This window comes from Martes martes (assembly GCF_963455335.1).
Source record: "Martes martes genome assembly, chromosome: 10".
In the NCBI taxonomy this organism is placed as follows: domain Eukaryota; kingdom Metazoa; phylum Chordata; class Mammalia; order Carnivora; family Mustelidae; genus Martes; species Martes martes.
The window spans coordinates 84,143,085-84,168,927 of record NC_137898.1 but is presented as its reverse complement, the minus strand read 5'-3'; the positions used below and the strand labels follow the sequence as shown (position 1 = coordinate 84,168,927).

Below are 25,843 nucleotides of genomic sequence, written 5' to 3'. Positions count from 1 at the left end.
CCAGGGATTCACATTTCATTCAGGTGTCTGGTCTCTCAATTCTCCTTTTTATCTGTGACAACCTCTTATTTTTCATGAACTTGACGGTCTGGAGAAGTACTGACTTAGTATCTATCATATAGAATGACCCCCATCCGGATGTGTCTGGTGTTTTTCTTATGATTAGACTGGAGATACGGGTTTGGGAAAAGAAAAGCAGAGAAGTGATAGGCTTTTCTCATCACATCATATTATGGATTACAAGAAAACCACATGGTATCACTGATGATGCTAACTTTTATCACTTGGTTAGGATAGTATCTGACAGGCTTCTTTGTCAAGTTACAATAGCTTTCTATACTCTATTTTTTTGAAATTAGTCACTAAGTCTAACAGACCATCCTCAAATAGGGTAAAGTTAAATTCTGTGACCTACAGCAAAGAGTAGTAAAATTCCAATTATTTGGAATTCTTAGCTAAAGAATATCTGTCTCTCCCCTATTTTACATGTGTTTATATAAACAAAATGTATTGTCTTTTGTATCAGTATAGATTCACGGATATTTTATAATTTGGGTCATAATCCAGTCATCCGATACATTACTTATTTTTTGCTCAAACCATTTTAGTTTTGGTTATTGGGAGCTAGTTTTTGTTATTTCTAAAATATCAATTATTATAAGGGATTCCATCCTAGGTTGATTCCTTCCAACCCAACATTCTCAAACAGTAGCTGAACCATGATGATTTCTAATACCTATCATATCAGTTCTTTCCTGCTTACTCATACTGGAATTTATATTAGTCTTTTTATCTCAAAAGTCTTGTGTCATGAATTTATCGTTTCTTCTAATACTGAGGAAAGTTACAATCCAGTTGAGCAAATCAGGTTGTATATTCAGTGGCCCTATTATTAATATACCAGGCTTAGTTTCTGCAAGGTGATTACTGCTCTCCAACAATCCACTTAGCACAAAATAAATACATGATTCTATTTTTTCTGATACAGGAAAACAAAATTTTAGGTAGAAGTCAAATAGTGATCAAAAGGGTCATAAAACTAGTAAAAATCCAAGAATGTATTTTTCATGCTGATACTTCTTCCATAACACATTTGTAAATTTTTGCAAACATATTTTCAGGTCAGCCTGGGTACCTGTTATATTTGATATTTTGTTTGTGGCTTATTTACATCTCTCTCAGACACATGTGTCATTAATAGGTGCCAACACTAATATTTTCCTGACCTGTCATAATGCTGATTTCTCAGGAAAGGTCCAATTATCAGGAAAATCTTATTAATTCTATGCTTTTCCACTCAGCCACACTCGAAATGACCATTCATGGTACTTGAAACTTTGTTTTTTCTCCATATGAATCCAAGACAGTTACCCTCCAACACAGTGGCCTTTGAAGTACAAAGACTAAATTAAAATGTGCTTACATAGTTTATTTTTTAAGTAATTCAAAATACAGTGTCAAAATACATTAAAGATACTGTGGCAATTGAAATTAGGAATAACATGAGGTTATTCACATATTTTTGTACATATGTGTGATATATACACAAAATGAAGACAAATACAGAAATACTGCAAACAATTCAATATGATAATTTACTGACAATCATTTTCATCATATTTATTAATCTGTCATGTTAGTGGTTACACAAAAATTCCTAGTACTGAAATATATATATGAATATTCAATTTTAATATAAACTATAATACTTCAAATTTTAACAGTATATAAATAGGATTCTGAATTTTTTAAAAACGTCATCTTCCCTGCCAAATTCCCTATTTATTTGTAAAGGTTTCAGCTCTTCCTGAAGTCGCAGCCCTCAATGTGGTGATATCTCAGACTTTAAGCATAAATCATCTATAGTTAGCGTTCTCTGTAAAAAGGTAAATGAAGATGCAAAGCCATATATAAAACTTCTAACATGGTGTCATATAGAAAACAATACACACTTTTAATCTAAGAGACTGAATGGATTTAAGGCAAAGTTAGGCTTCTCTCAACCCTGGAAGGGTAAAGACCAAAGGAAACACTGCTGAGAGATGGCAGATGGTACAAAGGGGAGAAAGTGGTCATTTAATTAAATTTCCCCCCACTTAAATTCCTAACATGGCCCTATACACGAACATATTGGATCATGGTTATTAATGCTTGTAATAACTATAAATGATCCCTGCCTTTTGGGACTCTTCAGTAAGCACACACTCTATTTCTCCCCATAACACTAAGAAATGTTCAACCTCTGAAACTGGCATCTCTCTTGAGGGTCAGGGAGGGAAGTGATGACCTACTGGGTTCCCTAATAACAGCTTCTAAATACTCATCTAGAATATTCAGATCAGTTTTCTGACAACGGCTCACTGCGAGTGCTAACATTCTTACTTGAAATTCCTGACTTAAAACAGTGGATGCAGCTGCCATAAAAAATGAAAAAATCTTATTTATTGACCTGATCTCTTAAAAGTACATGTAACTTAAAGCCAGAGTTCATCAAAGATTACTATTAAGTAGAACTTGCACATTTGCAGGGAGATTTTAGGGACAATACATGGATACAGTGAATGTATCCACTCAGTCTAGTTGATAAATACCTGGCAATGAGTCTGTAGCTCAACAGGAGACAGCTGGGACATAGACTGTTCGGAAAGGTTAACTTCATTTGTAAATTTTTTTTTTTATTATTATTATTTTGGAAGGTAACCAAAAAAGATGGGAACCAAAAGTAAATAGCAATTTTTTCCATAATGGGAAACCTTTAGTCAAGTGCAAAATAACTTTTGGACAACAGTAAAGTCTCTTTTTTTTTTCTTTACCAGAAGATATGATTTGGGGGTCCTACTCAGTGATGTTATTAAGTCATATATAGTAACAGCTGCAAATTACAAAGTTCTTGTTACAAAGAACAAAATCTGACTGTAAATGGTCTTATTGACTTATAAGTCAATAAAGTAGAATTCAAATTGGAGCTCGAAATGCTAATTAAGGCATCCTGAATATATAATTGAGGGGTATACTACAAATATAGTTGTCTGAAAGAAGGCTCTGCAGGGCTCTTCTACACCAGCATCCATAGTAATGATACCCTTTCTAATATCAGAAACAGGCACAAATCTGAAGAATGAGGCTGGGAGTAATGAGGTGAATGAAGTTATCACCAGAGGATTACGGTGCGAGACTTTTTTTTTCCTTACAGCCTAGAGGATTTTTTTTTTCAACCTGGTGGATTTTTAAAAGGCATGCTGCAATATGTAAAACCAATTATCATAGAAATAAGAATAATAAAAGTTATTATGTATCTTTATTTTTCCTACTTGGGAACTTGGATAATTTGAAATTATAAAGTACATTTTTTTCCCTCCACCATCCCTGAAAGACCTAGCCAAGAAGCTACTGTTGAGAAACTTGGTTGCACTCATCCACATTACAAAGCACAGAGAACCAACATGAGTACAAAACCCACTCAAATCCAACAAGAAGGAAGGGCATTTCTTCATACTTCATGGACTTCACAGGAATACAAAGATTATTTTACTTTTCATACATTTACACATAATATAAGAAAAGCTTTCAATTAACTGACAGTTTCCATGAGCTTGGTAGAGTTATGGCATAACAAAAAAAGTCACCTGTTAAATACATAAATGTTTTGTAGTTGGAGATATTTTCATACAGACCCAAAATGATTAACTTAGATTTATCAATCTCTTCCTCATACTGATTATACCATAAGTAGTGTTTAGGGTGTCCACATTGTGCATTCTGAAAGTGTGGATGTAGTAATTCTAACATGTATCTTCATATTGTTTCTGAAAAGCCAAGGTTTCATTATTGAAATGCAGTTACAATTTTTCATGTGATCCTGTTTCAATGACTGCCATTACCTTCTTGTGTAATTAATAGTCTATGTAATTTAGAGCACATGTCTTGATTTTCTCAATGCTCATAAACACCTCATCTGTAGGAAACTTATTTTTAAGGAAAAGCAGCTTTAGTCTGTCTGCAGTATATGGCCATAACTTATAAATGTAATCAATAGAAAGGAAAAAGGACCATACCCATAAACTGCAAAAAGTACAATTTGAACAAGCACTCATACTTCTGTTTCAAAAAAGGGACCATAGTAAGTAATGCCACAATAAATGCCTCACTATGAGAAAGGAGAGCTGGGCTTCACTTCCATGTCTTATATAGCAAAACCTTTAATTCCTTACTGATCATCAGTGGACTTAGCTCTCAGACAACTCAGAGGAAGGAACACTCTGGTCTGTGTTAAACTAAAATAAAGGTTGAGATTTCTCTATACAGCAGCAAGTGAAGTAGAATTCTGAATCTTTCTTTGGAGTCAAGTTGGTCTTTGAAAGAAAATCAATTTGCCATTAAGAAGTTTTAATCTACTAGGATGCCAGATGATGGCAAGGGTGTTTAAACTGAGAGTGTCATAGAAACTAAGGGATTGGTACATTGGAAAAACTACCTTCTGTTCCAGCAGAGGGTAGTTAGGGTGTCAGCAATGCTATTATTACTAGTAAGGACCACCAAGGATCTAGAGACCAAAAAGCTCTAGCAACACCTGATTATAAGTATACAAAGATCAATAGCAGGAGGTAAAAAATAAGCATTTATCAGATTTTTTTCATTATATTACTAATTTTTACAACATTAAATATTTTTCATTCCTTTATTTCAATGCACTGATACTTATTTCTGGTTGTGATTCTGCCTACTGTTATTATTTTTAGGTTCTAATCTAGTATCCCATTTTTAATTTTTAAAAGCATAAATGCTCCAAGGCATGGTTGTGTATATATGTGTGCACATATAATTTAACCTGTTAACTCTAGAAACATTCATTTAAAGTAGAAGAAATTGATACTACAGATTATATTATCACATAAAAAGAGTTTTATGCAGTCAATACCTGAGTGTCTGTACAGTGGAGAACTCCGAAGTAACAAGTAAAATATCATGGCCCAGTGAACCAGTGCTGTGGCAGGCTATGGTGAGTAACCAGCTTTTTGGAATCTTGAGAAAAAAGGCCACATGGAGATATTTATAGATATAGTATGAAGATATTTGTAGAAATACAGAGATATTTATAGAAATAATATTTTAGAATAATTAAAATAGAAATAATAGAAATAATGTTTGATGTATGACCAGATATTGGTGTTATATTTAAATGGGTAGTAAATACCTATTTCTATGTTCTATAAATTCAGTAAATTCTTAATAAATGCTATAAATTGAAGGCATAAAAGAAAATCATGTACAGATTTTATTCCTGCCAAAGATGATAAAATAATTTTAAATTCTGTGGCTCAACATAATTTAAGAATCCTGTATCTTTATTTTTGGTTTCTATTGCAATCAAGCATGGAATTAAAAAGCATAGCTTCTCGACTAGTGTGTTTAAAAAACATCTTTATCGTTTGTACAAGAATTTCTGAAAGCCAAAATTAAAATGAGATAACAATAAAATATGTTGACACTTTACAGTGTTACCAGTAGAATTCAGGCTGCATGCCTTAAAACTGCACTTTTTACACTGTTTTCCTATTATTGTAGTTATATTTTGTGATGCCACTATAATGCCCCTAGTAGATGATATGTGCATATGACTTATCATGTTAATGTAGTAAAATTATATGTTATGTGTTTTTATTTATACATTAATGTAATAAAATTTCATAAAATCCCAAAATTATAAAGATAGTTTTACAAAGCCTCTTAACCAGGTGTCAGCAAACCATGACTCGTGAGTCAAATCTGGCTTGCCATCAGTTTTATATGGCTCATCAGCTAAAATATTTCTATTTTTAAATGGATTTTAAGAAGTTAAGAAGGATGACATGCAGGACACATAAGAATTTTGATTTTCAAATTTTAGGGTCCATAAGTAAAGTTGTATTGGCACTAAGACATGTTCATTTGCTTACTCATTGTCTATGGTGCTTTCTGCTACAATAGCAGGGTTGAGCATTGTGGGGAAGACCTTCAAGGTCTGCAAAACTCCCAAATATTTACTATAAGGCCTTGACAGAAATAGTTTGCTAATCCCTGCTATGCCCATAGAAGGTGTCTGGAATGCTGAATGGAGTGTTTATATTGAAATCAGTGTATGACTTAACTGGGTTTCATTTATAGACATCATATACATTATTCTTTTTGAATATCATCTACTTGGTAAACAAATAAAAATAAACTTATGTTAAAAAAAAACTTATTCCTTGAAATGTTTAGGACCAGCAAAACAATCATATATAAAAGAGGTAAATTCTTAAGAAAAAATAATAAATGAACAATTTAAATTACATTTTTAAGTAATGATTTCAAGGTTCCTCAGAGAATGCCAGGCAGTAAAGGACATATCTAAAAATCCTTATAGCAAATTTCTAGTTTCCAAAGTTCTGGGATATAGTACTTAACACAGTATTTGAGATTCTACAATTGTCATGGAAGAGACAATTTGCTGAGTTACTTATTAGAAAAAAACAGGGAGAGAAAGATTCTAAAATAAAAAAAAGTCAAGATTTTAAAAAAATGGCATGGCAAGCAATTTAAGCATTTTTTTTTTCTTTTCCATTTACAGGGGGCTACAAAGTCTGCTGGTGTACAAACTTGATAGAAATTTACTTTTCATTTAGTGGGCTGATTGCCATATCTGTGTCAGATAAAATCATAGCACTTATTATTGTTACCATGGATACCATGAAGATACTGCCATCCACTAAACAGTATTAGAGGAAGACAACATAATTTTCTGGAACTAGTCCTGTTTTGCCTTCATAAGTTGCTTTCAACCATCCTGGTTCCACTGATGGGTACACTGATAAAAAATTTAAAAAAAAGTAAATGTCATTCAATCAACATTAGCCTTGAATAAGTATATACATAAATGGGTAAAAATCCACATTAGATTGCATGTATACACTCAAGTTGTCAAAACAATGTCACCATCTCTTTAAGACTGGAAATGTCCTTTGCATTCATTAACCAATCTCTCCTCCTCTCCAATCCCTCCCATCCTTCTATCTTTCCCATTTCCCCCATCACTTCTTCCCTCTGCCTCTCTAGAATACACAAGAAGAAATGGAGCTGCAGAGAAATTTGATGCACTCACTTGTACAGGTTATGAGAGGCAGCCTGGGCTAGATTCTGAGTCTGCTGGCTTCTATTTTCACTTTTTTTCCCTGCACTATTCCTTAACTTCCCAATCCATGATAGTGAACTAATAAAGTAAAGGGAATCAGTATACTTACCATTAGAAAATATCGCCCCCTGTGGAAATGAAAGCTCATGGCTGTGCTCTGCTTTACAAGAGTACATGGCTTTGGCTTGGCTGAAAGAGCAAAAAGCAATTTATAAAACCCACAACACTCAACTCAAGTACATTTATACTTGAAATTATTCTTAAAAAATTATATTAGTTTTTAGTGGTAAGAGTATGATATACATAAAACACACATGTAAGTGAGCATTTTTCACAAACTGAATATACAGGTGTAACCAGATCAAGAAATCAAACAATGACAGCACACCAAAAACCCTTCTTGTGTTTTCAGGAAATGTCCCCAAGGGTAATTAACTTGGCTTAAAACAGCACAAATTGGTTTTAAAGAATACTACTATTTAATAGTATCCTGGCAAACAGGCCATTTTTACACCTATATAGAAATTTATAGGTACCCTAAAGCCTTTTTTTTTCTACTTTCTTTTTAGACTATCAGAGGTGAGACCCCAAAATTAAAGGCCTACAGAGTATAGTAAGTAAACTAAGTGGGCATGATACAAGAAAAACGGTAGGATAAATTGATGATAGATGGCAACCAACAATAGCCTCATTGTCAGGTAGATTTTGAGGAAAGCTTTGCAAAATCAGAGTCTATATCCACTCCTAAAGTAAGAAGCCAACACTCATATGACAATTCAGACTCAATGCAACCAGATACTATAGTTTCTTAAGAGAAGCCAGAATTTCAGAGTTTTATATGAGATCTATTTTAAAATATTTGAGCCTACACTAAAAAGCCATCAACTGAGGCTGCTCATCAAATCACCAGTCAAGTCACCTTTAATCTTCAACATCCAATTACTTTGGCAATACAATGGGCAAGTTATCCTTTCTCACCATCTCCATTACAACCAGATTCGAAGCTAAAATAATTTCTGGTGTCACTCACTAAATGGCTTGCTAGCTTTCTAAATCCTCTAGGCTTCCTATTTTGTCTCCTTAAAATCCATTCTATATAGAGCAGCCAGGAGGCAGTTTGAAATAGGTTCTGATGATCATGTCATGACTGCCTTATTTCCTTGAAAACAACCCTTCAACTGGTCCCTAATTCTAGCCTTCACACTATGCATAATCAGGTACCAGACAGTATCTCTGCTTCTTCTGTACCTGCCTCTGCTCACCTACTATACTCCAATCACACTGACCTCCTTTCACCTCCTCAAACATGCCAAACTTTTCCCTACCTCAGGAATATCAGGGCTTTGTCCTGAGATTTTTTTTTTAAGATTTTATTTAATTGACAGAGAGAGTGAGAGAGCACAAGTAGGCAGAGCGGCAGACAGAGGAGGGAGAAGCAGGCTCCCTGCTGAGCAGAGAGGCCAATGTGATCCTAGGGTCCTGGGATGAAGGCAGATGCTTAACCAACTAAGTTGGTTAACCAACTAAGCCACCCAGGCACCCCAAGATGTTTTCCTCTTGATCTTCACATGGCTATGCACTTCTAGTGCTTAGTTAAATTAGTTAAATTCATCTTAAATTTCACCTAGTTCATCTTAAATTTCCTAAGCTTTGTTAAAGGTTAGGTCTTCCTGACGACATGCTGTAAAATAGTTGCCCAGGAAACTATCACACTCACCTGTTTTAAGTCTGCATGATGTTAGTATCTGGTATTCTCTTGTTACTATTGATAATTCTATAATCTCCTCCCCAATTAGAATGCAAGCTCCATGAATGATGCTTGATGGTTGGTAACTCGGTATTTGCTCAATCAATGAATGGTAAAAAAGGTAATATGCTCTGGGTCTATTTTCTACACAATGAGTCCTTTTAAGACTGAAGGCACCCTGTCCTTCCTTCCTGAGGTCTCAGTACTTTACCTGCAAAGAAGCATCAGCAAGCAGTGTTTGCTATCTACAGCTCTCTCGAAGAGCAGTATAACATTGTTATTTCATTTCCCTGTTGGAGCTAGATGCTGGGACTTATTCCCTTACATTCCCAGAATGAGAATAGGTCATTTATACTGGAGTTCCCAAACAGACATCTGAAAATCAGAAAATTAAAAATTAGAGAAAAATTGTGCTTCTACCTCCAGAGTCTAGTTCATGAGGTAAGTCTCAAGCTATACTTTCAGGAAGTTTGCTAGGACAGACTGCAGCAGGCAGATTTAGAAATGACCACTAGCCCAGTGCAACATGGTCTAAGGAAGAATTGAGGAAGTACAAGGCTCTACACTAAAAAGCCTTGTTGGGGCGCCTGGGTGGCTCAGTTAGTTAAGCAGCTGCCTTCATCTTGGGTCATAATTCCAGGGTCCTAGGATCAAGCCCCACGTCGGGCTCCCTGCTCAGTGGAGAGCCTGCTTCTCCCTCTCCCTCTGCCTGCCGCTCTGCCTACTTGTGCTATCTCTCCGTCAAATAAATAAAAAATATATATTTTTTAAAAGAGTCACATATATGTGTGTGTATGTGCATGTATGGACATGAATGCACGTGCATGGGTGTGTTGGTTGACATTGATGTGGGTGATGTAGGTGTAGGGGAAGAGGATAATACCAAGTTATGAAGATTTCTAAGAACCAGAACATGGTAATCTTAAATAGAAAGAATGCTAGTTTTTCCTATAAACCTTCCAGTCAATTATAATCATTTAATCTAATATAATTTGTCAATTATAATCATTTAATCTAATATAATTTGATATATATCTAATATTATATCTAATATTATAATATTATAATATAATATCTAATATTATATCTAATATAATTTGATATAATCTGATGTTTGATGTAATTGAGAGTTCCAGAACCATTTCTCAAAAAATATGTAAAGGTTTTTCAAAAAATCAAATCTTCTAACAGCAAAAATTTCCTCTAATATTAAGTCTTACTGCTTTGAATCATTTGGAGATGCATAAGGTAACAATTTTCAGTCACAGAAATTACTAAAATATAATAATCCTCACAATGATATAATTTGTAAAATTATACTCTAAATGCAACCAAACTATTTTTGTTAAAATTCAGACATGAATATTCTCTCTATGGTATTTTATTGGATTGGATTGGATTGGATAGCAAAGGGGAGGCATGTAGAATAATTATATCACTAAATAAATGGGATATTGTTAAATGTGTCAAAGATACATAGCACAAAATATTATCTGTCATGACTTCTCAATTATCTGTGCATATGACTAGACAGGTATAATTTTCTTCTGCTGAGATCTGTAACTACAGGTGTTAACTCAGCAGAGAGCTTTGATGATTTAATGTAGACATCTGTGACAGTGAAGTTTTCTCTCTAGGTGCTAATGCTTCCTCTTTTACTGCCTTGGTATATTGAAGAAGATGTGAAAATAACACTCACCTATTGAGTCTCTCTTCAGAAGATCCTAATATCTTTTGGAAAGAATTTTGAAAATCTTGCTTCTTATTGCACGGGAGAGTAAGATAATGGCACTCAACATCCTGAAAGCCATTTCTTCCCTTATCATCCAGAGGATGGTCTGTTCACAAGACCTATTCCTAATTCTAAATGCTATTACTGATGAGTAGACTTACAAAGATTTGATAGGGTGAGTGTGCAAAATTCACAATGCTTATCTTAACATAAGCAACATTTTAAAATGTCACCTAATCAAAAGTGATAGAATATTTTCTGGAAAGCCACTTAATGTTACACACACACACACATACACACACACACATAATTTTTGTATGAAGGAAGGAGAGATGAACACAGATACAGTTAAAAAGATGCCAGTAACATATATAACATAAAGATGTAGTAACATATGACAAACTAAGTCTTCATCAGAAGATTTAATAAATTAACTCACACCGATCCAATAAAGCACTAGGTAGCTACTACAAACAGTAAGGTAGGTGGAAGAACCCATGAAACACTGCTAGCACATAAGGCAAGTATTTTCCAAAAAAAATTTGTCCTCGCAAAATCCCTAAATTGCTCGTGACTTTTTTTTTTTTTAAGATTTTATTTATTTATTTGTCAGAAAGAGAGAGAGAGAGTGAGCACTGGCAGACGGAGGCAGAGGGAGGCAGAGGGAGGCAGAGGGAGAAGCAGGCTCCCTGCCAGGCAAGAAGCCCGATGTGGGACTCGATCCCAGGACGCTGGGATCATGACCTGAGTCCAAGGCAGCTGCTTAACCAACTGAGCCACCCAGGCGTCCCCGTGACTCTTTACAATAAACGCTGCACTTGCTTTTTGGTCACTGGTCAGAGACGTTCCTTTCCTAGGCTTTTGTTAACAAATGCTGGCTGTTTCTGATATCTGAGTATTGAATGCCTCAGTGCTAAAGAACGAGCTTGTAGAGTTACAGCTGCTTATGTCAAAGGCATGTGTATTGCAATTCTATTGAAAATGAAGTGAAAACGTAATTTTTTCTTTTTTTTTTTTTTTGAGAGAGAGAAAATGCCCACATATGTGTGAGCAGGCAGAGGAAAGTTGAGGAACAGGGAGAAAGAGAATCTCAAGCAGGCACCATGCTCAGCATGGAGCCTGATATGGGGCTGGATCTAATGACCCAGACATCATGACCTAAGCTGAAATCAAGAGTCTGATGCTTAACTGACTGAACCACCCGGGCGCCCCAGTAACCAAGTCTTTTTAAGTTAAAAATGTGTATTTTACAGGCACCTGGATGCACAGTGGGTTAAGCCTCTGCCTTTGGCTCAGGTCATGATCTCAGAGTCCTGGGATGGAGCCCCGCTTTGGGCTCTCTGCTCAGCAGGGAGCCTGCTTCCCCCCTCTCTCTGCCTGCCTCTGCCTACTTGTGATATCTCTCTGTCAAATAAATAAAATCTTTAAAAAATGTGTATTTTATTAGTTTAACAATTTTGTTGAGTATCTTTCCTGTGTTGGGCACCATGTTGGCATGATACAGTGAATACGACCTTCAGGGTTCCTTTTCTGTGTTTATCACAGAGGAGTGAGTGGTTCACAAAGTATAGTCAAGGGGAACCTGAATGGATGGGTAGATGGGACCCTGAGAAGATACTGCTCTGATAGCAAATGCAGTATATATGAGAATCCATGTACTTCCTATTACGCCATATATTAAAGGGGTCTGTAAAAAATGTAAAATAATGTAACTCTGTATTAGAAAATATTTTTCATAAAATTTATGTTATTTATGCTAATATGTAATGGCTTTTAAAAAAAATACTTGTTATTGTATTAATGGTGCTTTGGTGGGATTAGGGAAGAGAGGTGTCAGTTCCTGAGCTCTCAGCAGTCACCATCACTAAGGAGTGGAAGCAGATTGCAGCATGGCCACAACAGAGAAGTAGGATTCTATGTGGCCTGGGCCGGTGGTGGATGTGAAACAATTTCTGTTATCTTAGACACATTAAGAATATGACCTTTGGAAGAGGAAGGGAGGCTAGACCCTGTTGTGACCTGGGGTAGTCACATAAACTATTTGCTTCAGTTTCACAGAAAAAGGTGACCCCCCAAATGCTAGAGGACTTGTGATCATCAGGTAATGGGTGATAAGAGTTTGAATTTTGAAAGGAAAGAGGTATTTCCTTGGTTCATTTTCTATATGTAGAAATGAAGTCCAAGAGAAATTAAAGTTATGGCAAAGTCAGGCTAGACTCTACATGTCCTGATTGCTGGTCTAGGACATTTGGATATTATCTATGAAGTCTCTTAATAACACCGAAAAAAAATCACTTCTTTTATTGATAATTGTTGACTGTTAATAATAGTGAATAATCACATTTCTGTCTTCTAACAAAAAGTGTTGCTATTATCACCTTTAGTTGCATTAGCTTATTCACATTTTTAATAAATCCATAAATTTTTAAAAATTACTCAGTTTAAGTTTCTAGTAGTAAATATAAATAGATATGACTCCCATAAACAAAAATTCTTTGAGAGTCCTCAATGATTTATTTTTAAGTGTATAAAGGTGTTCTAGGACCAAAAAGTTTCAGAACCATGGTCTTAGATAAAATTAAGTGGTTGTGAGCCAAAATGTTAACAGTGGTTATCTTCAGGTGATGAAATCAGAGGTGGTTTCCCTTCTCCTTTTTGAGTTGATTATTCTCTACATTCTTTAAAAGAAGAAAAAGTTGTTATTCTTAAAAATCATGGATTCTTTTTCTGTTTTTTTTTTTTTTAAATAAACATATAATGTATTTTTATCCCCAGGGGTACAGGTCTGTGAATCGTCAGGTTTACACATTTCACAGCACTCATCATAGCCCATACCCTCCCCAATGTCCATTTCCCCACCACCCTCTCCCGTCCCCCCTCCCCCCAGCAACCCTCAGTCTGTTTCTTGAGATTGAGTCTTTTATGGTTTGTCTCCCTCCCAATCCCATCTTTTCATTTTTTCTTTTCCTACCTCCCCCCAAACCCCCCCCGCCTTGCATCTCCACTTCCTCATATCAAAGAGATCATATGATAGTTGTCTTTCTCCGATTGACTTATTTCGCTAAGCATGATACCCTCTAGTTCCATCCACGTCGTCGCAAATGGCAACATTCCATGTCTTTTGATGGCTGCATAGTATTCCATTGTGTATATATACCACTTCTTCTTTATCCATTCATCTGTTGATGGACATCTAGGCTCTTTCCACAGTTTGGCTATTGTGGACATTGCTGCTATAAACATTTGGGTGCACGTGCCCCTTTGGAGCACCACGTTTGTATCTTTAGGATATATACCCAGTAGTGCAACTGCTGAGTCGTAGGGTAGCTCTATTTTCAGTTTTTTGAGGAACCTCCACACTGTTTTCCAGAGTGGTTGCACCAGCTTGCATTCCCACCAGCAGTGTAGGAGGGTTCCCCTCTCTCCGCATCCTCACCAGCATCTGTCATTTCTTGACTTGTTAATTTTAGCCATTCTGACTGGTGTGAGGTGGTATCTCATTGTGGTTTGAATTTGTATTTCCCTGATGCCGAGTGATGTGGAGCATTTTTTCATGTGTCTGTTGGCCATCTGGATGTCTTCTTTGCAGAAATGTCTGTTCATGTCCTCTGCCCATTTCTTAACTGGATTATTTGTTCTTTGGGTGTTGAGTTTGATAAGCTCTTTACAGATTTTGGATACTAGCTCTTTATCTGATATGTCGTTTGCAAATATCTTCTCCCATTCTGTCAGTTGTCTTTTGGCTTTGTTAACTGTTTCCTTTGCTGTGAAAAAGCTTTTGATCTTGATGAAATCCCAATAGTTCATTTTTGCCCTTGCTTCTGTTGCCTTTGGCGATGTTCCTAGGAAGAAGTTGCTGCGGTTGAGGTCAAAGAGGTTGCTGCCTGCATTGTCCTCAAGGATTTTGATAGATTCCTTTCGCACATTGAGGTCCTTCATCCATTTTGAGTCTATTTTCGTGTGTGGTGTAAGGAAATAGTCCAATTTCATTTTTCTGCATGTGGCTGTCCAATTTTCCCAGCACCATTTGTTGAAGAGGCTGTCTTTTTTCCATTGGATATTCTTTCCTGCTTTGTCGAAGATTAGTTGACCTTAGAGTTGAGGGTCTATTTCTGGGCTCTCTATTCTGTTCCATTGGTCTATATGTCTGTTTTTGTGCCAGTACCATACTGTCTTGATGATGACAGCCTTGTAATAGAGCTTGAAGCCTGGAATTGTGATGCCACCGACTTTGGCTTTCTTTTTCAATATTCCTTTGGGTATTCGAGGTCTTTTCTGGTTCCATATAAATTTTAGGGTTATTTGTTCTATTTCTTTAAAAAAAAAATGGACGGGATTTTGATAGGGATTGCATTAAATGTGTAGATTGCTTTAGGTAGAATAGACGTTTTCACAATATTTTTCCATTTCTTTGTGTCTTCCTAAATTTCTTTTATGAGTACTTTATAGTTTTCTGAGTACAGATTCTTCGCCTCTTTGGTTAGATTTATTCCTAGGTATCTTATGGTTTTGGGTGCGATTGTAAATGGGACTGACTCCTCAATTTCTCTTTCTTCTGTCTTGTTGTTAGTGTAAAGAAATGCGACTGATTTCTGTGCACTGACTTAATATCCTGACACTTTACTGAATTCCTGTATAAGTTCTAGCAGTTTTGGAGTGGAGCCTTTTGGGTTTTCCACATATAGTATCGTATCATCTGCAAAGAGTGATAGTTTGACTTCTTCTTTGCCAATTTGGATGCCTTTAATTTCTTTTTGTTGTCTGATTGCTGAGGCTAGGACTTCTAGTACTATGTTGAACAGCAGTGGTGATAACGGACATCCCTGCCGTGTTCCTGACCTTAGCGGAAAAGCTTTCAGTTTTTCTCCATTGAGAATGATATTTGCGGTGGGTTTTTCATAGATGGCTTTGATAATATTGAGTTATGTGCCTTCTATCCCTACACTTTGAAGAGTTTTAATCAGAAAGGGATGCTGCACTTTGTCAAATGCTTTTTCAGCATCTATTGAGAGTATCATATGGTTCTTACTCTTTCTTTTAGTAATGTATTGTATCACATTGATGGATTTGTGGATGTTGAACCAACCTTGCAGCCCTGGAATAAATCCCACTTGGTCGTGGTGAATAATCCTTTTAATGTACTGTTGGATCCTATTGGCCAGTATTTTAGTGAGAATTTTCGCATCTGTGTTCATCAAGGATATGGGTCTGTAATTCTCTTTTTTGGTGGGATCCTTGTCTGGTTTTGGGATCAAGGTGATGCTGGCCTCATAGAATGAGTTTGGAAGTTTTCCTTCCATTTCTATTTTTTGGAACAGTTTCAGGAGAATAGGAATTAATTCTTCTTTAAATGTTTGGTAGAATTCCCCTGGGAAGCCGTCTGGTCCTGGACTTTTGTTTGGAGATTTTTGATGACTGTTTCAATCTCCTTACTGGTTATGGGTCTGTTCAGGTTATCTATTTCTTCCTGGTTCAGTTGTGGTAGTTTATATGTCTCTAGAAATGTATCCATTTCTTCCAGATTGTCAAATTTGTTGGCGTAGAGTTGCTCGCAGTATGTTCTTTTAATTGTTTGTATTTCTTTGGTTTTGGTTGTGATCTCTCCTCTTTCATTCATGATTTTATTTATTTGCGTCCTTTCTCTTTTCTTTTTGATAAGTCTGGCCAGGGGTTTGTCAATCTTATTAATTCTTTCAAAGAACCAGCTCCTAGTTTCGTTGGTATGTTCTATTGTTTTTTTGGTTTCTATTTCATTGATTTTTGCTCTGATCTTTATGATTTCTCTTCTCCTGCTGGGTTTAGACTTTCTTTCTTGTTCTTTCTCCAACTCATTTAGGTGTAGGGTTAGGTTGTGTATTTGAGACCTTTCTTGTTTCTTGAGAAAGGCTTGCACCGCTATATATTTTCCTCTCAGGACTGCCTTTGTTGTGTCCCACAGATTTTGAACCGTTGTGTTTTCATTATCATTTGTTTCCATGATTTTTTTCAGTTCTTCTTTAATTTCCTGGTTGACCCATTCATTTTTTAGAAGGATGCTGTTTAGTCTCCATGTATTTGCGTTCTTTCCAAATTTCCTCTTGTGATTGAGTTCTAGCTTCAGAGCATTGTGGTCTGAAAATATGCAGGGAATGATCTCAATCTTTGTTACCGATTGAGACCTGATTTATGACCCAGGATATGATCTATTCTGGAGAATGTTCCATGTGCACTAGAGAAGAATGTATATTCTGTTGCTTTGGGATGGAATGTTCTGAATATATCTGTGATGTCCATCTGGTCCAGTGGGTCATTTAAGGCCTTTATTTCCTTGTTGATCTTTTGCTTAGATGATCTGTCCATTTCAGTGAGGGGAGTGTTAAAGTCCCCTGCTATTATTGTATTACTGCTGATGTATTTCTTTGATTTTGTTATGAATTGGTTTACATAGTTGGCTGCTCCCATGTTAGGGGCATAGATATTTAAGATTGTTAGGTCTTCTTGTTGGACAGACCCTTTGAGTATGATATAGTGTCCTTCCTCATCTCTTATTATAGTCTTTGGCTTAAAATCTAATTGATCTGATCTAAGGATTGCCACCCCAGCTTTCTTCTGATGTCCATTAGCATGGTACATTGTTTTCCACCCCCTCACTTTAAATCTCTTTTTTTTTTTTTTTTTTTTTTTTTTTTTTTAGATTTGATTTATTTATTTGACAGAGATCACAAGTTTTGGCAGAGAGACAGGCAGAGAGAGAGAGAGAGAGGAGGAAGCAGGCTCCCCGCCGAGCAGAGAGCCCGATGTGGGGCTCGATCCCAGGACCCTGGGATCGTGACCTGAGCCGAAGGCAGAGGCTTTAACCCACTGAGCCACCCAGGCGCCCCCACCCCCTCACTTTAAATCTGGAGGTGTCTTCGGGTCTAAAATGCGTTTCTTGTAGGCAGCATATGGATGGGTTTGGTTTTTTTATCCATTCTGATACCCTGTGTCTTTTGATTGGGGCATTTAGCCCATTAACATTCAGGGTAACTATTGAGAGATATGAATTTAGTGCCCCTTTATTGCCTGTAAGGTGACTGTTACTGTATATTGTCTCTGTTTCTTTCTGATCTACTACTTTTAGGGTCTCTCTTTGCTTACAGGACCCCTTTCAATATTTCCTGTAGAGCTGGTTTGGTGTTTGCAAATTCTTTCAGCTTTTGTTTGTCCTGGAAGCTCTTTATCTCTCCTTCTATTTTCAATGATAGCCTAGCCGGATATAGTATTCTTGGCTGCATGTTTTTCTCGTTTAGTGCTCTGAATATATCATGCCAGTTCTTTCTGGCCTGCCAGGTCTCTGTGGATAGGTCCGCTGCCAATCTAATGTTTTTACCCTTGTATGTTACAGACTTCTTTTCCCGGGCTGCTTTCAGGATTTTCTCTTTGTCGCTAAGACTTGTAAATTTTACTATCAGGTGACGAGGTGTGGACCTATTTTTATTGATTTGGAGGGGCGTTCTTAGCATTTCCTGGATTTTGATGTTTGTTCCCTTTGCCATATTAGGGAAATTCTCTCCAATAATTGTCTCCAATATACCTTCTGCTCCCCTCTCTCTTTCTTTTTCTTCTGGAATCCCAATTATTCTAATGTTGTGTCGTCTTATGGTGTCGCTTATCTCTCGAATTCTCTCCTCGTGGTCCAGTATTTGTTTGTCTCTCTTTTGCTCAGCTTCTTTAATCTCTGTCATTTGGTCTTCTATGTCACTAATTCTTTCTTCTGCCTCATTTATCCTGGCAGTGAGAGCTTCCATTTTTTATTGCACCTCATGAATAGCTTTTTTGATTTCAACTTGGTTAGATTTTAGTTCTTTTATTTCTCCAGAAAGGGCTTTTATCTCTCCGGAGAGGGTTTCTCTAATATCTTCTATGCCTTTTTCGAGCCCGGCTAGAACCTTGAGAATTGTCATTCTGAACTCTAGATCTGTCATGTTACCAATGTCCGTATTGATTAGGTCTCCAGCCTTCGGTACGGCCTCCTGTTCTTTTTTTTGAGGTGAGTTTTTCCACCTTGTCATTTTGTACAGATAAGATTTGCTTTCTCCTGCTGTGGAATTCCGCTGTTCTTGGTGAGCGAAGTTGGTCTTGACTGGGTTTCTTGTTGATCTTCTGGAGGAGGGGCCTGTTGTGGTGATTCTCAAGTGTCTTTGCCGCAGGCGGAATTGCACCACCTTTGCCAGGGGCCGGGCTAAGGAATCCGCTGGGGTTTGCTTTCGGGAGCTTTTGTTCCCTGAGCGCTTTCCGTAGAGTTCCAGAGGACGGGAATGAAGATCGTGGCCTCCCAATCTCTCGGCCCGGAGGAGCCATTGCTTGGGGTCCCGCTCCTCAGTATGCCCTCAGAGAAAAGCGCCCAACCGCCCTGCCTCCCTGGCCTGTGGTCACGCCTGGAGGAAAGCAGTCAATTGCTGGCACTTGGAGAAAAAGCGCACGGTCACTTCCGTCTCCATGGCCTCCAGCCATGCTCCGAGCCCACCCAGCCTGCGACCGGCACAAGGTAACCCCAGACTGAGAGCTCACTCCTCGGCTTTGTCACTTTAGCTGGCTTCCCCGCTCTAATACCTGCGAGCTCTGTGGCACTCAGACACCCCAGTCCTTCTGTGACCCCGCGGGACCTGGGATTACACTGACCCCGCCTGGGCTTCCCCCCGGTTTAGCCTCTGGAGCGATGTCCCTCCATGGGCAGACTTTTAAAAGTCCCGATTTTGTGCTCCATTGCTCCACCGCTTGCCGGGAGCCAGCCCCTCCCCCCGTGGTCTGTCTTCCCGTCACTGTGGATTCACTTCTCCGCAGGTCCTACCTTTCAGAAAGTGATCTGTTTCTAGAATTGTTGCTCTTCTCTTTGATTTCCCGTTGGATTTGTAGGTGTTTGCAATAGTTAGATAAGCTGTCTAGCTGATCTCCTGCTACCCGATGTCGTCTCAGCCTGCTACTTCTCCGCCATCTTGACTCCTCCCCTCTCTTTTTCTGTTTTTTAATGTAGCAAAGTGATTAATCTTATATGTGTCTTGTGTCACTATGTCTAAACCAGTGACAGCCTTCTTAAATCTCAAACTCACTGGACAAGAAGACTTTGTTGAGCTTTGCTTTGGTGTTTTGTAATCATAAACAAAACATTGGTTTGAAATTATGGTAATAGATATATATGATTGTTTATGAGCCAAGCACTCCCAATGTTCTTAATTCTCAAGCACATAATTCTCAATTCAACCTTCAGAAGATATTTATATAGCTTGCCTAAATTATATTACTTTAAAGTGGATCTTCCTCTCTGCCCAAGTATAACTAATACTGAGATAAAGGCTTTATGGGTATCATTTTCCACATGCTTTTATAATAGTAAAACAGAGTCTAGTGACATCTGGCTCTTGAAGGAATTTTCCAGATTAAGGAGAACAACTGTAAATATCCAATGTCTGCTTAGGGATATGCTAGGTACTATGACATTTTTCTCTATTCAAATGGTTCTCAAACTTATTATTATTATTTTTTTTGGTACATAAGAATCACTTGGGAAGACTGTCAAAAATTCATATTCTCCACGTCTGTCTCAGATATTCTGGTTTGAGAGACTGTAGCAACTCAGGAATCTTCATATTAACAAGTTTTACAGGTCAAGCTCCCTTGAAGAGTGGCCCCTTGTACTCTACTGAATCTGATTTCTTAAAGATTTCCAGTGATGCCATAGAGATTAAAACCAGTGTCTTCCTCTAATGATCGGCTTGGCACTTTTGCTTCTACCACATTGACCAATACTTCTGATCATTCATTCAGATTCTTCTTTGCTTGAGCTTTAAATCATTTAAACCATCCACCAAAGACCAATGCTCATCCATTTTTCTTTTTTTACTCAGTAAGCTCCACCACCAAGTACCCTTACCTTTATTTAAGCAGTGTAACCACTGTGTGGAAATTTCTCAAATGGCACGAAACTCCATGCCCTCTCCTGGTTCCAGCTGCACATTTCTTTCCTTTCCTTTTTTAAAATTTTATTTTATTTATTTGACAGAGAGAGAGAGTGCACAAGCAGGGGGAGTGGCAGGCAGAGGGAGAAGGAGAAGGAGGCTCCCCACTGAGCAGAAAGCCTGACGTAGGGCTTGATCACAAGACCCCAGCCAGGATCTTGGCCTGAGCCAAAGGCAGATGCTTAACAACTGAGCCACCCAGGGACCCCAGTTGCACATTTCTAACTCCCTCTCAATGTTCCTCAGGCTCCTCAAACACTATGGCCAAAACTTTCCTTTCCCTCCTATGTACTTACAAGTTGAGGTCAGAAACTAAATTATCGTTCCTTTTGACAGTCTCAAAGACCTGGATTTTTCTTTACCTGTCTTTCATTCCCAAAGTATTTAAGCAGTTGTCCAATCCTACTCTGATCCATAAAATTCTCCTTATACTTTTTCATGCTTTTGTTACTGTCCTAATCAAGGCATTTTAAATATCACCATTCCATCTTTTTTTTTAATTTTGTTTTTTCAGTGCTCCAAGATTCATTGTTTATGCACCACACTCAGTGCTCCATGCAATATGTGCCCTCCTTAATACCTACCAAAGTTCTCTTCTCTTTACAACCTCCCAGAAAAGCCACTTGAATGAACTGTTAAGTATGTCCATGGTTAGATTACCCCTTTGCCCAACGACTCAGGCTCTGCAGTAACTCCTGGAGGTGTTACTTTCCTGTTATTCATAGCAATCCACTGAAATCTCCCACTTGGGGTCTTTCCCAAAAATGGCTAGTCATCCTACTACCCACTACTGGTTCTATCATTCTTCAAGATCCAATTCAAGAGTGACCCTGAACTCCTTAGAAAGAAAGCAAAATAAGCATTACAGGAGGTTAGTAAGGAAAATGCCCTCAACTTCTATATGTTTTTCATGTGTATTTAATGGTATAAAAGAGTATCAGGTGGCTGTTAATAGTTAATGATTAAGTAACACTGATGTATTAATTAGAAGCTTGAAATCTTAAGCAAGCATTTTAAATAGTAACAATAATAGTTACTATTGTACACCATCTTCAGAGAACTTACTTCAAATACATTACAATGTACATTTACAACAATTTGTCAAAAGAATTACGACCTTCAAGGTAATTATAACTAGGAAATGGTAGACCGAGAATTTAAACACGGGTCTATCTGGGGCGCCTGGGTGGCTCAGTGGGTTAAGCCTCTGCCTTCGGCTCAGGTCATGATCTCAGGGTCCTGGGATCAAGCCCCACATTGGGCTCTCTGCTCAGCAGGAAGCCTGCTTCCCCCTCTCTCTCTGCCTGCCTCTCTGCCTACTTGTGCTCTCTCTCTCTCTGTGTCAAATAAATGAAAAAACAAAACAAAACTTTAAAAAAACAAAAACAAAAACAAAACATGGGTCTATCTGACCCTGACATTGGTTGTGCTCCATGGTGCCTGTCTCTTGGTGAAAAGTTCTGACACTGTCAAAAAATGCTATGGAACTGCTGATAAGTAAAGACTCCAACCTTCAGTGCACTGAGTGAGCTCTACGTTTATGCTGACAGCCATCAGAAGTTGATTAAGAGTATAACCTAAAAGCATATTAAAAATGCATAGGTTGATTGTTGACCATCTGAGTATATGACAGTGTTCTGATTTACTTCATTACTAGCTTCTTAAAGCTTTGAAAGGATTTTGTCTGATCACAGAACTTGAGTCCTTAACAGATTTAGAACATCATAATAAAAGGGCTCCATCTAGTGGAGCAATTCAACTATATCAAGACAGAAGAAGCAAAGTTAAACCCCTTACACTGAGGGCTTAAAAATGACAGTTTCAGAGAAATGATGTTTGCTCTGACATGCACAATACCTAGTTTTCACCATGCCTTGACAAAAGGGAAGAAGGTGAAGATACTATGGATGGAGGTAAAGTAAATGCAAGTACTCTGGGATTTGTTCCTAAGTTCAACACATTGACCAACATCCTAGTAAGATACCAAAGTAGCTCTACTCTGAAGTCAAAAACATTAATACACAAAGACCCATGCTAGGCCTTGGGGAAAAACAAAACAAAACAAAACAGAATTTGAAGGTCAATGTATCCCTAGTAACTAGAACAAGCCTAACATTGCATAGGTATTTCATAAACACTTCCTGAAAAAGTCCATATACTTTAAAAGGTCAATAAAAATTCTATGGTTGAATAACTTTTTTAAAATTTTAATTCCAGTATAATTAATATACAGTGTTATATTAGTTTTAGACGTACAACATAGTGGTTGCATAAATTTTAAAATAATTATACAACGATACTTCAATTAACAGTGATTCCTTTACTTCATAGCCTTGAATATCCAAACATGGGAAGCTCAAAATTGCCTTTGTACACCCAAAAGAAAAATCAAAGTTTATTCTTCAAGTGCACTCATTTATATGCTCTTTCAATAGCAAGCACTTAATGAATGACTCAGACCTGTTGCTGATGGTAAAACAAAATAAAACAAAAACAGACATACCAATATACTAAAAAAAAAAAATCCATTATTTCAGGCATATTCAAATTAAAAACCAAAGCCCACTGTGGATGAGATCAGTCTGGAATAGGAGGAGAGGAAAGCGAAACCTTTGAAGCAAAGAGATTATCAGCAGCAAGATGTAATAACCCATCTCCTTTTAACAGAGAGGAAGGTAAATCTGGGAAAACTGAATTAAGAACTGTACTAAAAAAAAAAAAAAAAAAAAAAAAAGAGGGGCTTGGGCCAATCAGCTCTACAGCAACACAGCGGCCATTAAGAATAAGCATATTTTGGGGAGCACCTGTTTGGCTCAGTTGGTTGGGCAACTGCCTTCAGCTCAGGTCATGATCCTAGAGTCCTGGGATCAAGTCCCACATCTGGCTCCCTGCTCAATGGGGAGTCTGCTTCTCCTACTGACCTCTCTCCTCTCATGCTCTCTCTCTCTTGCTCAAATAAATAAAAATCTTAAAAAAAAATAAAATTATTTAAAAAAAGAATAAGCATATTTTTCAATGCATGTTCATAAAGTTTCTTCCAGAAAAAGTTCTATAACTTTGCAAACTGGTGCAGCCACTTTGGAGAACAGTGTGGAGATTCCTCAGGAAATTAAAAATAGAGCTTCCCTATGACCCTGCAAATGCACTACTGGGTATTTACCCCAAAGATACAGACATAGTGAAAAGAAGGGCCATCTGTACCCCAATGTTTATAGCAGCAATGGCCACGGTCGCCAAACTGTGGAAAGAACCAAGATGCCCTTCAACGGATGAATGGATAAGGAAAATGTGGTCCATATACACTATGGAGTATTATGCCTCCATCAGAAAGGACGAATACCCAACTTTTGTAGCAACATGGACAGGACTGGAAGAGATTATGCTGAGTGAAATAAGTCCAACAGAGAGAGTCAAGTATCATATGGTTTCACTTACTTGTGGAGCATAACAAATAACATGGAGGACATGGGGAGATGGAGTGGAGAAGGGAGTTGAGGGAAATTGGAAGGGGAGGTGAACCATGAGAGACTTCGGACTCTGAAAAACAACCTGAGGGTTTTGAAGGGGCGGGGGGTGGGAGGTTGGGGGAACCAGGTGGTGGGTATTAGGGAGGGCACAGATTACATGGAGCACTGGGTGTGGTGAAAAAACAATGAATACTGTTACGCTGAAAATAAAAAAAAAAGAAAGAAAAAGTTCTATAACTTTTAGAAGTCAACATACTTTTGAGGTGCACCTGGTTGGTTCAGTCAGTTAAGCGTCTGACTCCTGGTTTTGGCTCAGGTCATTATTTCAGGGTTGTGTGATCAAGCCCTGAGTCTGGCTCTGTGCACAGCAGGGAGTCAGCTTGAGATTCTTTCTCTCTCTCTTCCTTTGCCCCCACCCCCCCGCCATGTGCACATACACACATACACTCACTCTCTCTCAAATAAATAAATCTTAAAAAAAATTAAAGAAAAATAATATACTTTTGAAAACTTTTCAGAAACTGTCATCAAAGGTGTCTTTGCTGTGCCAAGGATTATGGCAACTTTATCTTTCAGAAGACTTGTTTAGAACCCTTCCTTTGTGAAGACTTTAGTAAATGAGGCATCATTGGAACAGCCTGAAAGGCTAAATGCTGTTTACAGACATGAACCTTTTTCCCTCTGAGAGACAGTGGGTGTGGATTTAAACATCTGCAGACCTGAAGGTCAAAACTGTCAAAGATGACCCAATATGTCAGCAAAAGACAACAAAATCACCCACTATTTTATTTATTTATTCTTTACTTTAAGGGTTTTGAAAACTTACCGCCCAGAAGAAACCAGCTTAAGTGAACCAACATTTTCAAACAGTTGGGCTTTTGCTGCCACACTGAAAAACAATTTTAAAATGCAAATTTCACTAAAATCAAATCATTCAATAAATTAGAAAATCAAAAAATCATTCAGTTCAAAGTGTAATTTGGTGTTATCAGTTAACATACCCAGAAATAATTAGTTAAGAACTATCTACAAAATTTGACCTGAATTTTAATTGTTTTAAGCTTTAATGTGGAAGAAATTTTTAGATCTAGTCTCCAACTCAGAGTACCAGATGTAATAAACCTATAGCTACCTTCCCTGGGGATCTTACTGTCCTCATCTTTTCTACTTCAGAAAACCGTGGGAGCAGTAAAAAAGAACATTTTCTCCCTACTCAGCTTCTGGCAGTGATATTGACTCCTGTGGAGCCTCAGTTAAGAATCAAGTCATCAAGACAAAAGAACTGCTGTTCATTCTGATAGTTAAAACCAGTATTAAAAGGTTTCATTTTTTTTTTTTTAATATTTGAACATAGTTCTTAAAGTGAAAAGAGAGACCTCGGAAAATATGGCCAATAAATACATTTGTGGATTCAAATCTTATTTCAAACCACGGGAAGCAGGGCATGATCTATTTGAGAAACTGAGACTATATTAAGACTAAGGCACCCTGGGGTAATTAGAAAAGTTTCTATACTTACTAGAAGAGAATATCAAATTCTGTGAATGATGTTTTAAATTAGATTTTTTAAAGTGTATCTTATTTCTTTAATTGACAAACTTTTCTTCCAGAGCCTAGCCGGTTGATAACATGAAGGGTCATTTTACACCTAATACAGAATATATATTCTCTCAATGTTAATTTCTACTTCATCAGGATAACTATAAAACAGAATGAAATCTTTTCTTTCCCTCACAAAGGATGAAATTTATATTCTCCTATCTCCTTTGACAT

General features: G+C 37.4%; 1 protein-coding gene across 2 annotated transcripts in view; it reads right to left on the bottom strand.

Moving 5' to 3' along the window:
* Positions 1 to 2,811: 2,811 nt before the first annotated feature.
* ARHGAP42 (Rho GTPase activating protein 42) overlaps positions 2,812 to 25,843 on the bottom strand; it is a 287,317-nt gene continuing 264,285 nt past the window's right edge. The window contains exons 22-25 of one of the 2 annotated variants that reach the window (XM_080816690.1): positions 24,897 to 24,959; positions 7,260 to 7,339; positions 6,699 to 6,826; positions 2,812 to 5,022 (exon numbers count right to left, since the gene is read on the bottom strand). In XM_080816690.1, coding sequence (XP_080672816.1) covers positions 6,738 to 6,826; positions 7,260 to 7,339; positions 24,897 to 24,959 — 232 coding nt within the window. In that variant the 3' untranslated portion in view covers positions 2,812 to 5,022; positions 6,699 to 6,737. Of the gene's footprint in view, positions 5,023 to 6,167; positions 6,827 to 7,259; positions 7,340 to 24,896; positions 24,960 to 25,843 lie in introns of those variants that run through there. The other variant, XM_080816689.1, reaches the window with a different exon arrangement.